This window comes from Pyxicephalus adspersus, chromosome 3 (assembly GCF_032062135.1).
Source record: "Pyxicephalus adspersus chromosome 3, UCB_Pads_2.0, whole genome shotgun sequence".
NCBI lineage: Eukaryota > Metazoa > Chordata > Amphibia > Anura > Pyxicephalidae > Pyxicephalus > Pyxicephalus adspersus.
This window is the reverse complement of record NC_092860.1, coordinates 130378413-130392570: the sequence shown is the minus strand read 5'-3', so window position 1 is coordinate 130392570 and position 14158 is coordinate 130378413. Positions and strand designations below refer to the sequence as shown.

General features: G+C 36.9%; 1 protein-coding gene across 1 annotated transcript in view; it reads right to left on the bottom strand.

The window, feature by feature from the left end:
- CCKAR (cholecystokinin A receptor) overlaps positions 1–12368 on the bottom strand; it is a 28287-nt gene extending 15919 nt beyond the window's left edge. The window contains exons 1-2 of the mRNA XM_072406358.1: positions 11871–12368; positions 6748–6999 (exon numbers count right to left, since the gene is read on the bottom strand). Of these exons, the coding sequence (XP_072262459.1) occupies positions 6748–6999; positions 11871–12000 (382 nt within the window). The 5' untranslated portion in view covers positions 12001–12368. The remainder of the gene's footprint in view (positions 1–6747; positions 7000–11870) is intronic.
- Positions 12369–14158: the final 1790 nt, after the last annotated feature.

Below are 14158 nucleotides of genomic sequence, written 5' to 3'. Positions count from 1 at the left end.
AATTCCTGACAACCATGACATGCTGTGCCAGGCAGAAGCTTCAGTATCAGTCATGTAATTAGTGAAATTTGAATCATTTATCAGTTTTCAAATCTGGGGTCCATCAAAGTTTCCTGCTTTAAATTTTTCAGTACTCAATCCAGGGAAGAATCTACAAATGTATTTGAAGGAATCATTGTCCTTGTTCAGAACTCCAACAAATTGCTTCATTAATCCCAACTTTATGTGTAGTGGAGGGAGAATGATTTTTATTTTTGTCAACCAATAGCTCAGTAATGATGTTCGCTGCACCTTTTTTCATGTTTTCCCTTGGAGGCCATGTCACATTTTTCCAGTGATCCTGCTTTGCTCTACTGTCCCACAAGCAGATGAAACATCGATACTTTGTGTATCCACTTTGATGTCCAAGTAGGAGGTTCACCATTTTTAAATCAACACATATGGACCGTTGGTGTTCATGATAGCAAAGCTTTTAAAAGTAAGACCATTTTGATATTTTCATATTCTTCTTTAGGTTTTGTTAAGTGACCAATTGGAACTGATGCATAGCAGTTGCCAATATGCAGTAAAAACAATTTCAAACTTCGAGTGGAGGTGTCTCTGCTCGATTTTCTGGTACTTCCATATGGGCTGGGAGTAGTCCAGGGATGTTAAACAGTATACAAAGTCTCCATCTTCACTTAACCATGATAGGAGTGTCACCTCTCTATCCTATAAACCGGTATTTTACCTTCCGGTCTCAGATGGTTCTTTTCTTTTAGCCTGGATGCTAAAAGTTCAGATGTTTGTTTTGACAGATTTAGGTCACGTAATAAATCATTGAGCTCTTCTTGGGAGAACTGCTGGTTTGATGAAACACTTCCTTCATATTCACTTCCACTGCTAACTCCTGGATTACACTCCAAACCCTGTATATCCTACATGTCAGATACAGGAATATCAGGGAGTGTACTGAACACTGGTATGGGAACATCAGCACCATGCGTCACAGGTCATCTTGCTGATTCCAAATCAGGGTACTCCCACTTGTTTTTCTTGAAACGATTGAAACCTTTTACATTCACAGCACAAAAATAATGATCATTATGATGATTTTTGGGTTCTCACTGTACCATAAGTACACCAAATTTCAAACTCTTCAGTTTTCCATTTTTGCACTGATGTAGACACTCTACACACATTTGCATACCATATGGGGAGCCCAATACTTATCTTGGTTCCCCAGTTTAATACCAAAATATGAAAGATATGCTTTTTCACAACTCTGAATTCAGCAGACCTGAAATACACTAAATATATTAAAAAAAATCCTTGACTAGTGAAATTTTTTTTGTTGAGCTGTGTTATGACCTTCTTACATGGGATTGGCAACTCATTGACAACATCATTGCCAGACCATCATAAGAAACTGCATTAGGTGGATTCAATTAGCAGGATTAGCAGGTATAAGTGGGACTTTGCAGGGGACTAGGAATTGGAAACACACATGTACTTATAAGTAAAAGATGAAGCACAATTTTTTTGATGGAATCCCACAGCCCTGCTTCGAATGAAATCCTTTTTACTTACAAAAAAAACAAAAAAAATATTATATTTACAACTATATACACTGCTTGGCCAAAAGTCACCATCTGAATGAAACTTAGCAAATAGGCTGTGGTTGTTTCAGTTGGTCAGTTCTAGGTTCAGCAACATTATTTGCCCAGCTGACTAGCTTTATATACTGAATGATCAAATGATTCCATCTATGGATTTTTTCTTCCCTGATAGCACATCATTTTCCAAGATGACAATGCCGGGATTCATTGAGCTCAAATTGTGAAAAGATTGGTTTAGGAAGCAAGAGACATCATTTTCATGGATTGGACACCACAGGGTCCAGACTTAAATCCCATTGAGGTCTGATTTTGCCATCATCCATACAAGTTCTTGCTGAAAAAAAATGAAACTCTGGATGGAAAAAATTGTGATATTGCATAAGCTTATTGAAATGATACCATGATCAATGCGAGTCAAAATCAAAGATAAAAGTGGTCCAGTGAAATAATATAGTGTGTGACTTATTTTATTTTTGGCAGATTGTGTATGAAGCCTTCAATGACTTATGTGAACTGATACTTGTATTTTTGTCACGATTCCCTAGACTGTATGTATGTACAGTACGTATAGAATACAAGAAGTAAGCTCCTGGGTAATAAACTGAGAAATGAAATACCCTGCTGTCCATCTGTTGCCGAAGCGCAGGAAATAAAGCCTTTATGGTAGTTAACTGCTATATTGCTACACGTCGGTTGTAAAGAATAATAATTTATTTTATCTAATATTCCCAAGTTGTTCGATATAAAAGGTTTAAAGAAGCTAAAGGAATTTGGCAATATTTTATATTTCTGAGCATTAAAATCTACTTTTGTTTAAAATGTATTTGCAATACATGCCTTTTGTAAAGAAATGGTATTTAACTGATTTTTATCATTAAAGTCCCAGGTTCTAATCACTGCTAGGCACTATCTGCATGGAGTTTGCAGGTTCTCCCCGTGTTTGAGAGGCTTTTTCTCTGATTACTCCGGTTTCCTCACACAGTCTAAAAACATGGTGTTAGATTATTTGGCTTCCCCAAATCGACCTTGGACTGTATTAATGACATATGGCAATGGTAGGGATATTAGATTGTGAGCCTCTTTGAGGGACAGATACTGACATGACTATGGACTTTGTAAAGCGCTGCGTAATATGTTGGCACTATATAAATCTCGGATGATTTGAATAATAATATTACCGAACTAGCCCTGGTCATGTGATGATAGCAGGCAGACCCTCATATTCAGGACATAGGAAATGACTGATGCAAATACAACATAATACAGAACATACAAAATCTCTGCAGTATGAAGAATTGACTTGGGGAAATGCCACATTCCAATTAATTTATTCATTGTACATACTGAATGCAGAAAGAAGATTTTGTACCTATTTTGTGGATGGGAGGTTGCTCAATATAATCTGCCTGACACATGCTGACATGATTGCGTTTGTTGATCTCAACACTGCATGAAACAAAATGCTTTGAAAAAGCAGTACTGGGAAAATGTACTGATCAGTAGGGTCATGGTAGACATCAATAATACAAAGAAGTGATTTACAGCAGCTTGTGGCTTTTGGCACACTGCACCAGACTAAAAATAATATGTATGCATTATATTACTAGAAATCATTTTAAGATTTGCAAATGAAAGAACAACTGCTGGGAGTCTATTTATAAGTCAATATTTACCAAAATGTTACAAAAAAATTTCATTGGATTTAATGGAAAAGGCCATGGAAAAGGCCATGAATAAAATCTGATTTATACATTTTCCAATTTATGTGAAAATAAATGTGTAAATTTTGGGTAAAATTTTGTAAAAAGGCATCAAAGAGTCAATTACAATCATTCATAAAATACAATGCATTACTAAAATCAGACAATGCACTTAATTAACATAGTGTAGGTTTGTTTAAATCTATTAATTAGAACAGCGTCACAACCTTCTTACCTCTAAAGAAACCTTGAAATAATTTTCAAGTCTTAGTAAACTCCCAATAAAACCAAAATTTTGGTAAAATTTTTTTTGTCGGTCTCTTAATTTAGTGGCCAGTGGAAAAAAATGTAGTACCTAGAAAATACACCTAAAAACATCTTTAGGTTCATTCTACTAAGTGGTATTTTCGCCCAGGGCAATGGGGACATCATCAAATAGGAGGTCAATCAGTTATACTTCAAATGACCCCTAGCAACCTCTGGAGGGACCCTGGGGTTTAATGAAACCCTGAATATGAATGGCTGTTTTTTTTTGAAGAATTCACTTGAAATATTCCAACCAGCCAGTCTAAGACCATTCCATCTTCTCTGGTATCAATCAGTTGCTATATGAATGTAACCAAACACCATCTACTCTAAAGAGCATAATGCAACATACGCTGCCATATCATAATCCAATATTCACATACCCTTCATCGAATGTCAGATGGACTTAATAGCAGTCAGAGCGTGTAATTACATTTTTTCTTATCTACACTGCTATTATTATTATTGTGATCACTCAACTCTATTATCATTTCATAACTATGCAGACATGAGAATTAATGATGATAGACGGGAAGGAAGTGCTCAGGATAATAAATTTACAGCCCAATCCCACTCCTCATGATGCAGTAAAGTACTGCGCAGATATAATTGACTTTGAAAAGGAGCAGAAGAAGTGAAGTATTCACAGCACCACATGGCAAGTGTTTTGGTTTCTACCATGTAGTAATACATCTCTTTATAATAATGATTTTGCATAACTAGTTGTCAACCAGTATTACTTTTATATTCACCATGGTGAAACCTTAAAGCTCTTCAGGTGGTGGGAGCACAATTTGCTGCAAACATAGTCAACTATTAGTTTCCCTCCTTCCATCATCTTCCATAGATCTCACTGAGCCCTATAGCATTAATTTGGATGTCCCCTTATTAACAATCTCAAATAGTTATGGTCCCCATGGCAGCTGCTTTGGATGAACAGTGGAGTATCAGAACATTTCTAAAATAATGAGTATTTTCAACATTTTTGTTTCTGTGTAGTAAACTCCGGAGTGCCCTATTTTATCCAACCTGCTACCTTTGATTATTAAAACATAACTGGCTCCAGGGATGGACAGAACCTCCAAATTACAGACGAGACGTGTCTATGTGTTTTTTAAATGCAGGGATTGACTCTCCATCAGACATTGTTTGGTAAATGTCAGATTCACCACTTTATAAACAGACCCCAAAGACTAGAAGAAAGGTCATACTGTTTGAATGCAGTTTTACCACTTCTTTTATTACTCCCCAAGCTGTTTGAATCCCTTCTCTAAACAGGATTTTCAGTTCCATTGAGTTTAAATTCTCTTTTCATTTTTTTTCTTAGTTGCTTTGTCAGTAATCATTACACAAAACCAGAAAAGACAGTTTATCAAGTGAACGAAAATGGACCCTGCTTTTTCATTTGCTTCCTGCTGCTGGCTACAGCAGAAATAGATGGAAAGCAGCAAGATGAAAACTGCATCATGCTGTACCAGGAAAGGAAACTGAAGGAAAGGTGCAAAGTGCTCACATTTATAATAGCTTCATAAAAGAAAGTTTGTATTGCACCAAATTTTTACTTTTAGAAAAAAAAAAGACTTTAAAAACAGAATCGCTTCATAAGAATGCATGAAAAGTGTTAATATGACTTGTATTGTATTATGTGTATTAGATTATGTATTAGGTTAGCCCTTTAATAAACATTTTTACTATGTTATATATATATTTAAAATATTATTTGCATATAATTGCAGTAATGACAGTCACTTTGATGGTCATGCTAATAATAAGCCCATTGGAACCGGAATGTTGCTGACTGATGGTTGAAGCTGTGTGTAACTAATGAAGCCACATGGCCCCATCCTTGCAAAATGTTTTTTTTTTTTACCATTGCACAGTGACTGTAACTGTTCTTTCCTACTCCTGATTTCTATTCCACTGTGAAACAAGCTAAAGATTAACCACGCCTGGCTGCAAGTGGTAAATATAATTAAGGCCATTTGGGACTTGCGGTAGATCACAGTATTTTACTGCAGGCTCAACTACACTCCCAACTGCTCTTATTGAACTGATGGGGAGCGGTTAGGAACTACTATGGGTTTGCATGTAGCTGCATTTGTAGTGGATCATGCCGCAGCTTCTGAAAGCAACAGAACGCTTCTTGCTCCTTCTTTTCCTGTGTTCGGGACCTGGCTAATCGCATGTTTTTCGGACCGAAGTCTGGGCCTTAAGGAGGTTGGCCTCTCCTGACTGCAGCATTTGACAACCACTTTATCATGCAGTTGCAGTGCAGTACTTCCAGCAGAGGAGGAAAAGTAACCTGGAAACCCGGTAACAACTTGTTTGCAATTACAGCCACAAACACATGCAGAAAAGTGTTCCCAACTCCCTTTAAACTCAAAGTTTTTTGCATAAAAGGGTAAATAACCCCTTTATATAAAGTAAAACTTACCATCTTTTTTTTTTCAATCCAACCTCCCTTTTTTGTCTTGATCACTGCAGGGATCAAGACTAAATGGGTGCATAGGGACGCCTAGAATACCTATGTCACGCATCCCATGTGGCTCTTGACTGTTCCTGATCTCGGGCATTTTCCTTCACTAAGGGGAAAGAGATGTCCATCTCACGCATGCACAGTGGGATCGGCTCTCTGTTTTTCCCCTTTACATTTGGAAATCGGGTGACGTAGCCAGAAAAAGGAAGAAGACTGAAGATGGCGGTGCCCAGTGCTTCCTCTATGCGGGGATGAAGAAGAATTCCAGGACGGAGTTGGACCTGATCTAGGAAAGGTCCAGCGCAATCAGGGATTCTCTGGCATTAAAGTGTGATTCTTTTATTTTTCCGTTTAGTTCCGCTTTGAATTTGATGAGAGCAGTTGGGAGCACTATTAAGCCTGCAGTAGAAGGCTGCAATCAACTGCAAATCTAAAATGGCCCTAAACTATGTACGTCTTTTAGTTTTATTTAAAAGCACCCAGTGTGCAAGAATGCTTAGCAATACACAACAATACGCAGCTACACTATGTTTACATAACTACAGGGCAGAACACCACAAGGCTTCCTATTGGCTGGCTAATGTTTAATTAGTGAAAGTTTATTTCTAGGGTTTATACAAGTCAAGGTCTTTTCAGTTTGCTTTTTGTATGAGGGCTGGTGACTTACCCATGAAATAGAAGGCAGCTCTGCAGACGGTGCTCCCAAAAATAAAGTCCTCCAACAAGTTAGGAATGAGGGTAAAGGGCATGCAGAAAAGACAGAGCATGAGATCGCTGACCGCCAGCGAGAGTAAGAATATATTGGTGACTGTCCTCATCCGCTTATTTCTTATAAGTACCACGATAACCAGACTGTTCCCCATGACTCCAAGCAGAAAGATCAGAGAATAGAGGAAAATCCGAACAGCCGTGTGCAAATCTGTAACACAAAATATTTTGCCAAGATGAAATTCATGAACAAGTGACCTCTAGGCAAATGGCTAAACACACAAATAAGTTGGAGCTGTTGTATCGTCTAAAAGATGTGACACAGACCTGTCTGGCAGGACAGAAGAACAGATTCTGCACTTAGGTCCCTCTCCAAGCCTTTGAATGGACAGTAAAAGGAGAAGCAGCTAATGAGCTTGTCTCTATGGGGCTCATTTTTACCACAGCTTAAAACCATAAAAAAACAAACAATAAAAAAAAGTGTTAAATATTTATAAAATACTGTTTTACAAATATGTCCTACACTATACCAGCTTTTGAACTCTGAAGCTGGTGGAACACATTGAAAATGACCTGTGTTGGAGACACAATGGGAATAATTATTGGAATATTTACCCTCACGTTCATTCCTAGGACAATTTCAAACTGTAAGACATTCCATTACTTTATCTGGCAGGGTGATTGGTTTTATCCTGCCCTTCTATACCACAATACTTTGCTGGAACACATTACTTCCATGCTCTTCATGCTTTGACTGCACAGCTCTCCTACTGTGACAGATGGGGAAGACTTTGGTCCAGGAGGATTTATCAGTCAGCCTCCTCCTAGGCAATGTAATATACCGGAGCCCAGGGGACCCTGACTGGGGGAGCAGGATGTGACTGGAAGCAATGCTTCTCCATTATTACCCTTATTACATTCATATATTGTGAAGCAGTTGTACTAAGATACATTTTTTAGCCTCTTAGAGAGTCTGTTCAGTCACGTCTGATCTGCCCCATAGACTTATACAGAGAAAAAGAAGCAAGTAATCATTGTGAAGTGCTGCTAGGTAAGAAAAACAGCCTCCATATGTAATGAGAAAATGTAACTGCCATCTGTAAAATAATGCGCGGACAAGAAGCATACCAATAAAAAGAGTACGCTGACATAGAGATGAGCCTATTACTGCTCTGCTTTTCTTTTCAATGTCCATCCATAGGTTGGGATTGGTGCAGGACAACCAGGGTTCAGAAGAAGTAGCTTGAACGATGCTGGCTCAAAATGGGATCTATCGGCTGAAAAAAGTACTGCATGCTACATTTATTGAATAAAGCTAAATATTGCAGAAAAAGCTGGTTTTGATATTTTTTTCTTTAATAGGTTATGTGTTAATTGTGTTAATTTTGGCTGGAGTTCTGTTTTAAACTTTAAAACTCTATTTTTTGTTAAATCCCACCCCACTCCCCAGATTTTTTTTCAGAAAAAATCTGTAGGAGTGGAGGGGGATTTCCTAAAATCATTTGCTAATATTTGTCAAATGTTTTCAATTCTGGACCAGATCCATTTCATGTTTGCTGGATCACCCAGGTTCTCCCATGTCTATGTTATCCAGCTTTGGAGAGCTTTGATAAATGAGGTCCAATGGCCTTAGTTATCTGTTAATGGTGCATCACCCAACCCAGATTACTGAGGAAATATTGTGAGTATAGGTCACCCCCTACAATGGATCAATGCAGAGTCCAGCTAAAGACGGATAATGTCAGTGCCTCTCTCTGCACCATCAAGGATCATGCACTACCAGTTTTACAAAAAGAAAAGATTAGGACAATCTACCCAGAATAATTGATTTATTTATTTGCCAGGGGTAGTAATAAATTGCACTAATTCATCTGATCATTTTTGAATCGCAAGCTGGATGATTTCAAATGCTCATTATAGAAATGATTGATACAAGTGCTTGTCATTACCAGCCACAATCAGCATTATTCTCACTTATGAGAGCCAATGAGACTTGACAGCAACAGATCTTACTGGGAAAAAAACAATCTATGACAATGATAAAGCTTATTAAACTCAAACATATATATATATATATATATATATATATATATATATATATAAATATATTATAGATTATATTATTATATTATTATAATTATTATAATATATATAATATATATATTATTATATTATTATTAAGGCTATAAAGATGCAGTAATCCTATTCACTTCTGCAGTTATAAGGGTGCTATTAACAAGTATATTTATATAATTTTTTTTCAAGAACATCACTTTTCATGTTTCAAGTGACTATGATTGCGGCATGTTTACAGCCAAATGAGCAGTTTTTACATAACGGAAACTGATGATCTTTGATCCTAATCAGATCGGCCAGACAAGTAAATGGAAGATCTGATTGTGGATTCTTCCCTCAACATGACTTAATTGCGGCGTTACCCTTGTACATTGTCTCATTGTCACGTGACTTCAAACCACAGCGCCAAGTTAATTAACCTAAAGTTAGCAGAAGCTCTTCATTATAAAAGGATATGGAATACATTTCCTTGGGGTATATCACAGGTAGAATATCCTCTGTCGGCACATCTGCTATAGAATGTTAGAGAACCAGAACCGGAGTCCTCCACTGGCTGATGGGCAATGCATTCGTCTAGTTCCCCTGTACAATACATACAACCAGATACTTTGATGATCATATACTTGTACATCCTTTATCCATATATCCCTGGTAGATATGATGACTCGATTGACATAGATATAAAGAAATGGTCTCATATTCATTCCTTATATCATTCATCATTTTATTATATTCATTCCTTATATCATTCATCATTTTATTATATTCATTCCTTATATCATTCATCATTTTCATTCCTTATATCATTCATCATTTTATTATATTCATTCCTTATATCATTCATCATTTTATTATATTCATTCCTTATATCATTCATCATTTTATTTCATTTCCCTTATGTTCATTTCATTACTAAAATGTACAAAGTTTCAGTTATGTTTTACTAACAGAACATTATGTTTTTTTTATAAAGCAGGTCTATTTATAAAGCAGGGAAGCTGACATTCACATAAACATTCTCTGGTGGCGAATCAATTACATCCATTGAAACACATGGACCTGGAAGATTCTCTGTCTGGGAATGTTTCAGTGAATGTCAGATTCACTGCTTTATAAATAGACCCCTTTGAGTTTTTGTTGAAACATTTAAAGAAGTTTTTGAGATGGCAATTTTATTATTTTATAAAGAGATTTGTACACTCTTCCCTATGTAGTTATGGCTTCATCTTACATTTGTGTGTCCCAGCAAGTTTTTGCAACAGGTTTGCTTTAATGAAGAATCCACGAACACAAATATCTACCTTCTTTTTTCTCCATTTCTGCTCTGTGCAACCACCCCAGGAGCAAGAAAAGACCCCTGCAAGCTGAATGTTGCCAGTCATGACTTCTACAGGGCTATAAACTTCCTGCGTGATGATTGCAGCGGAGACATCACATGGAAAGATTATTCCAAATTCTATGTAATAATAATAACAATAATGCCTGGAAGTACTGGGGCCCTTCCTCAATTCTTGGCACAGTGCAGACCAGCAAAGAAATAAAATAAATAAGTATATTCTGGTATGGAGGGAGAAATAAAAACACACCAGCTGGGCAAAGCACCGGTTTGCTTTAGTAGCTGCTGAGATAAGAAGGATTAGACCGGACCCTCAGACTTGTATTAGGACAAAACAGCACAGGTGAGATAGTAGACACTATGCAGCAATGCTGAGCAGGAAGCAGAGCATGCATATGTAATAGACAAACATTCACATATACAGTCATGCAGTGAAACAAGATAACCATTTATTGAGAGGATTATTTCCATAAAGAAAACTTAGGGTGTAATTGATGTCCTTCTCAAACTGCTAAATGCTTGGTTATTTATGACTTCAATAGGTTTGAGTTAGTGACCCCGAAGCAAGTATGCAACCAATGAAGTCAGAACAGTAGATGTGCACATTAGTTCTCAGCAAGTGATTTTGATGGTTTTAAAGCCAAAGGATCAGCATGACAACATAGGCTGAGCATTCCAGTAAGCCGATCACATTTAAACACATATAGGGATACGCTATAGAATTACCCAACCAGGTCCAAAAAAAATGGCACAAGGAGAATTATGGCTGCTGCCTAACCCTGGGAAACTAAAACAAGTTATAGGTAGCAGCTCCAGCTTACTTTGTTACCAGTTATATAATTCATTTTTCCAAGAGGATGGGTTCACATTTGCTGATGTGTTATAATATGCATGGCATCACAATGCACTTTAAAGAACAGTGCAGCCATTCATTCTGAAGGCACATTGACGCATTTATAGCACATCAGCTCATTGCAGTGTACAGTCACACATGATAAAACACAATTCAAATTTTTCAGTTCAAATTTGGATCCAATGCACTGACAATCCATTTTATGTGAATGAGCTACCTGAATACAATGCAGGTTAACATGCAAAAAAAGGTTAATGCAACCGCAGGAAGTTATGAATCTGAGTTTGTTCCTCACATTTTGGGAACATGTAGTAAAGCATGCACTACCTCACATTGACATTTAATTAGAATGTTAACCAACACACATTTATAATATTGCCAACAATGTTACAAATCAATGATTCTCTTTTCTTCTTTTTTTGTTGCAACAAAGTGTGCTGTCAAATCCATTAAAAATGAGTAGGTTGTCCTCACACACAAATACACGCACATATATTTCAGGCATACAATATGACATTTATAAGTGATATTGCATTTGGCATAGAAAATATTCCTGCTTTCAACTAAAAGTATTTCCACTATTCACTTGTTTATTATAATCTGCATCCATAATATCCTCATTATAAAATAATTCATTATTAAATTAAATTATTCATTAATAAATTAATTAGTTCAAAAAAACACCTTTCATAGTGTATAACTGGCATAAGAAGCCAGGACATCCCCTGTCCTTTAGCTGTGGTACTACAAGTCCCAGCAATCCCAGACACTGGTAATGCTCCTTTCACATGTAGTTTTGGCAGCAGTGAGTACCTACCTTTGCCAGGGAGGGTTGCATTGTGTGTGAAGTCCCCTAGGCAGCTGATGATAGCTCCAGTGTCAGTGATCTCACAGAGAACCCCATTGTAACTTGTGTCATTGTCTACTCGCAGATCCAATGCTTCCATTATTGCCAGGTTAATCCCAGTGTTTGTGTGCAGGAAAGAAATCTTCTATTGTTTTGCCATGTCTCCAGGAGGAAGATGTGGATGAGCTGTAGGAATTGTTGCTAGAGAAGTGTGTGCACTCTCCAATGTGTGCAGTCTACATGCAGCATGCCTCTAGCACTGGTGGGCAGCCTGTGCAGCCCATGGACTGCTATAGTAGAACTCATATTGTGGACTGTCCCACCCTCTGATGTTATTGGTTAGGACCAGAGCTCATACAACTTGTTACCAGTAATCCTGTACAATACAACTCTCCTATACATTCCTTGAATACAGCTCTTTATACTATTCACCAATTGCACCAGTTACATTTTGACAACTGATTCTAGTAAATATTTTCTGCTGACATAATTAAATCATATTTTTTTTTCCTGCTTTCAGCATTTTAGGGGAATGTGTAGACACACAACATTGCTAAAATGCATGTATTCAAATGCGAAACACACAAAAAGGCTGCATTTGATTCGCTTTGCTTGCTGCGTCCAAAGGGAAACAAAGCGCGTCAAACAGACTAGGATCTGTTGTTGATACTACAGCTCTAAAATTGTTAGACCTGTGTTTGATGTGCGCTTTTATCAGTCAAATGCAGAAGAATCCAGGAACCTGGCAGTGTGAACTCTGATATCAGTGACTACTTCTTAGAGCTTGGCTCACATTCTGCCCCAATGGCGGAATGACCCGCAACAATCATGTCGATAAAAACTTCCAACTTTTCTCTGACTTTCCTAATCAGCGCACTTTTTTGTACATGCTCAGATTAATAAAAAAGACGGGGTAAATCTAGAGAAGCAAGCAAGCCAGGCAATTAGCATGTTCAGGAGTCCAACAAAAGAAGACGTATTTGTTTTCCTTTAAATTTTATTAGTACAGGTAGTTCCTGGGTTACATACAAGATAGGGACTGTAGGTTTGTTCTTAAGTTGAATTTGTATGTAAGTCAGGACAGGTACATTATTTTAATAAATGCAATCAGGACAGATGTTTGTCTTAACATATTAGGCAGCATGATGCCAGTTACTGTTTAAAATCCTCACTGTGAGGTAATCACAAACAAAGCAAAAAACTTTATGGAGTCTAGACGTTCATTAACTTCTGGAGCAAATTGTGCTTTGATATGCAAAAAGTAACAACTGCAGAGTTTGTCTTGGTCATTAAAGAGTTACAGGAGGTTGCAGAAGAGCTCAGCATTACATTGGCATTACAGTTACCCACAGAAAAGCAAAAAGCTATCTTTTAGTACATGTTAGAATGAGTATTTTAGCCCTGTCAATAACTCCACACCATGAAATAATCTCTGAAAGCAATAAACCTGCACAATAATAAGATAGTATTATGCATATTTTTTTGCCATATAATATTTGAACAACTCTTTTTCAAACTAATTTTTTTTAGCAACAAAATATTTCACATTTTTTCAAAATGTAAAACAAAACTGTGTTGAGTAAAAAGATAGTGGATATGTCAAGCTCAAAAATTGTAACATTTTCAAAATCATACCATCTCATTAGTTTAGAGAAAACTGTAAATAATGGTGATAGAATTATTCCTCTAATATAATAGTCAATGTGTGTTACCCAATTGGTGTTTACACACACGTGTGTACTGGGGGTACACATATTTATGTATGTGCATGGGGGCAAGGCTGTGTGTCCCATGATTACTTTTTTTTAACTTATTTTATTTAATATTTGCTTTTTATTTATTTTTCATGTGTTTTCATTATCACAAGAAGGATGAGAAGTCCCTATGTGATAACACATTTCAAGTTAAAGTTTCTTTATGTTTTTCTTGTGTATTTTATCTATGGGTAGGTTCACATCTGGGGGTAAATACCACAGTATTTTCTGCCTTCAGGTGCCTACTGTCAAACACTAGGCATCCAGCAGTTACAGTATAACAGGCTGTCACTGCTAGGCTTTTTTAGGCATTTCTTAGCACCTTTGCAGGCATTTGCAACGGGCTTGAAATAGCTTAGTTGAACATTTGCTTTTCTTTTTCATTTTTTTCTTGTAAAAAAAATGCTTGCAAATGCTTACTTGCTTACTGCCTACTTGTTTTCTTACTGAATATTTGCACAAGTAGAACCAATTCAATTCCATGGAGGCATCAGAATGCTGCAT